We start from the raw sequence: 3,355 nt of genomic DNA on the forward strand, positions 1-3,355 counted from the left end.
AGTTTTAGTTGAAATCGAGTGGTTTTATTCTGAATAAACAAATAAAAATAACGTGATGGATGTGAAGAAGGAACGAGATCTGTGTCGTTTGTGTTATACACAAGTCCTAGAATACTTCAATATATTCGAGAACTCTGTACTGGTACCGAATATAGTTGACACGCTGAAGCAGTATTTTGACGATGAGGTAAGCCATTCAACTCGATAAAACCGGTACATTTCGACAATTGTCTAAAATCAGGTGAAAACAACTCTAAATCTTTGAAGGTCAACGACTCGGACGTTTTGCCAAAAATAATTTGCATCGAATGTTGGGACAAAGTCGAAGCGTTCCGGAAGTTTTCCGAAAGGGTTATCGCATTACGTGCCGAATATCGGCAACAACATCTCAACAATGCGGTCAAAGATGAAGACTATGGAGGTAAATTATTATGTTTTTTTTCGTAATACAAGTCTATTCCATGATTCGTGTACATTTTTCAGAATACACGGTTTCAAATGTTGAGCCAGAATTCCATCAGGAAATGGTTTGTGTTGACCCATTGAGGCCTATCAAAGTGATTATGGAAAAAGGAGATGAGAAAATGGAATTAGAAGAAAGCAAACTTCATTATGGGTCAGGGAATGAACAGGGATTCTCAGATGGTAATGAGGACGATGATGAGAGTGAAGTTTACGATGAACTGATCAATCGCAATGAGTTGCCAGAGAGTGGCGAAGGCACTCGACTTCCACGGCACATCAGTGAAGTGAGCCCCGAACAACAACAGCAAATAATCAGCCAATACTGCGACATGAGTTGCGATTTCTGTGATGTCACTTTTGCAACATTCCAAGAAGCCACCCATCACTATAGAGTGACGCATAACAATCAGCCCAAAGGCTATGTGAAATGTTGCTCACTGAAATGGTTACAGAGTTCTCACTTGAATGTCCATATTGTGTGGCATTTGAATCCTGAATTGTTCAAGTGAGTGAACACAAACATTAGATTTCCTTACTAGTAGAAGAAAAATTGGTTAGTCTTTAACAAAAAACACAAGCATTTCTCTGATAAAAAATGTATTATTTAAACAAAACAGATGCCAGGTTTGTGGAGAAGTCAAGAAAACTTACCAATCTTATCGAAAACACAAACTCAAACATTTCAACCAATTCACATGTGACATATGCCAGAAGGTATTCACTGTATTTACATCCTTGGAACGTCATATTCTTACGGCACATGCAACTAAAGTGAAATTCCCATGCGATCAATGCGATCAGAGGTAAATCAATGCTATATATTTCAATAAAATGATGTCATAATCTTAGTTTTTCTTCAAAGTTTCAAGACTCAAAAGCATTTGGAAATTCACCTGGAAGTGAGTCATTCGGACGGTTTAGAAGGTCAATAATTTTGTTGGTACAAGTTGATATTTGACGTTAAACTGTTTTGTAATCATTCTCGGTATTAATTTCATTGTAGATTATATAGAAGAAATAAAATGTATGGAGTTTAATATAAGCGGAGTACAAGTCAAAAGAATTATGGAGGAATATTTCGAACGGAAATGTAGTCTCTGTGATACTGTGCTTGAAACATTGAAAATAGCAAAATCACATTATTCATCGGAACACAATATTCACAATGCTCACATGAAGTGTTGCGGCATTAAATTACGCACTAATACACAAGTTTTGGATCACATTCAATGGCACATCGATCCAGACGCTTTCAGGTTGAATTCAAACACATAATAATAAAACAATGGATACGCTTTTTTTATTTATTTCAGTTGATGAACACTATACCGAGTTTTTTTTTCTTCTGAATTTTTCAGATGTCGAGTATGTAAGCTACAACACAAGCATCGATATACCCTCATCTTTCACGTGAAAAAACATATTGCTTTATCAACAAAGCAATTCTCTTGCGATCTTTGTGACCGATACTTTCCGAACATCTCGGAATGTAGAAAGCATATGGAACTCATACATCCAGAAATACAAGCGAATTCTTTATCGGTTGAAACTAATTCTGATGAAAACAATGGAAATGACATAGAGATACCGGACTATGTCGATGCTTCGTGCGATCTGTGTCCAGTAAAAACGTTTACCACGGTCAAAGAAATGCAATCACATTATTTGGACGTTCACAAATCAGTTGGGACGGTGTCATGCTGCCAGAAGAAGTTCTTTACATTAGCTTATTTCAGAGATCACATTGCATGGCACACAAACCCGGATATTTTTAGGTAATTTCAAAACATCTCTGCAATTTATTTGAGTTTTCCATAATTTAACCAAAACTCCGGCAATTTGAATAATTTATTGTTCCCTATATGATCCAAAACAGATGTGATGTTTGTAACAAATCGCTTCCGAACCGATACATTTTAAAACAACACAATGATTGGCATTCAAATAAGTATTATTGCCACACTTGTAAAAAGTCTTTTCCACGTAGACATCTATTGAAAACCCATTTGGAAAAACACAAAAATCGTAATCGTGAAAAACAACGCAATTTTATTTGTGATGTATGCGACAAAGGGTGAGTACATAGAGAGTGAGATTATCATGGATGAAATCATGAGAAAAATTGGTTATGATCCCAAATAGATTCCCTAGCCAAAATCATCTAAATATCCATCGTAAAAGACACGATCTAAAGCACGATCAGATTTGTGAGTTCTGTGCAAAGGTGAGACGAATTCAAATCAGTCTGAAGAGTGCAAATCAACGGTTCTAATCGGTTTTAATATTTTATCGTTCAAGAAATTCAAAACAAAAGCGGAACTGAAACTCCATCAGGCGAAACATCTAGATGTTGCCCCAAAAACAAATCCAAAATTCCAGTGTGATATATGCAATGGTTGGTATGCGAGCAAGAGTGTTTTGAAAACACATAAAATGAAACATAATCCAGATCCACAAAAATGCAATCAATGTGATAAGGTTTGCCCCAATTCGGTTGCTTTAGACGAACATATACGAAGGAATCATAGTGGTACGATATTCAACTGTCATTTATGCGAGAAATCATTCAAGTTACAAGTAACACTCAAGGTGGGTATTTTCGTACCACATTCAGACGTGTGCAAGGTCAAAAATCCTAGAAGGGGGTGAAAATTTGTTTGGCAGATGGGGGTCAGAAATTTTTTGAATGGATGTCGGAAAAAGAAGGTCCTAAAAAGAAGGTCCTCACTTTTGAAAATCGATTCTATCTAGTGTAAACTAGTCAAAATCGCTCGAAGGGGGTCTCCATTTTCAAATCCAAAAAGGGAGGTTAAAACCGGAACCTCCTTCCTTGCACACGTTTGACCACATCTTCCTTCAACGTTATGTCAAATAGAAAGCCTGATTTCTT

General features: G+C 36.5%; 1 protein-coding gene across 1 annotated transcript; it reads left to right on the forward strand.

Annotated features, from left to right (window-relative positions):
• On the forward strand, positions 1-3,339 carry LOC129579703 (zinc finger protein 431-like). The gene is made up of 10 exons (XM_055469870.1): positions 1-187; positions 268-421; positions 484-970; positions 1,083-1,268; positions 1,328-1,389; positions 1,469-1,721; positions 1,824-2,240; positions 2,342-2,539; positions 2,608-2,689; positions 2,764-3,339. The coding sequence occupies exons 1-10, from the start codon at positions 56-58 to the stop codon at positions 3,112-3,114; spliced, it is 2,322 nt and encodes a 773-aa protein (XP_055325845.1). The 5' UTR covers positions 1-55; the 3' UTR covers positions 3,115-3,339.
• The last annotated feature ends 16 nt before the right edge of the window (positions 3,340-3,355 follow it).

This window comes from Sitodiplosis mosellana, unplaced genomic scaffold (genome assembly GCF_009176505.1).
Source record: "Sitodiplosis mosellana isolate CC-2019 unplaced genomic scaffold, AAFC_SMos_1.0 Smas_scaffold_6435, whole genome shotgun sequence".
Classification (NCBI taxonomy): domain Eukaryota; kingdom Metazoa; phylum Arthropoda; class Insecta; order Diptera; family Cecidomyiidae; genus Sitodiplosis; species Sitodiplosis mosellana.

What these genes read in the sequence shown, in the direction of transcription:
- LOC129579703 (XM_055469870.1), top strand. Translation starts at nt 56, where the DNA reads ATGGATGTGAAGAAGGAACGAGATCTGTGTCGTTTGTGTTATACACAA. An exon ending in TCATTCGGACGGTTTAGAAG is followed by an intron (nt 1,390 to 1,468) that starts GTCAATAATTTT and finishes ATTTCATTGTAG; the next exon opens with ATTATATAGAAGAAATAAAA. An exon ending in ACAAACCCGGATATTTTTAG is followed by an intron (nt 2,241 to 2,341) that starts GTAATTTCAAAA and finishes GATCCAAAACAG; the next exon opens with ATGTGATGTTTGTAACAAAT.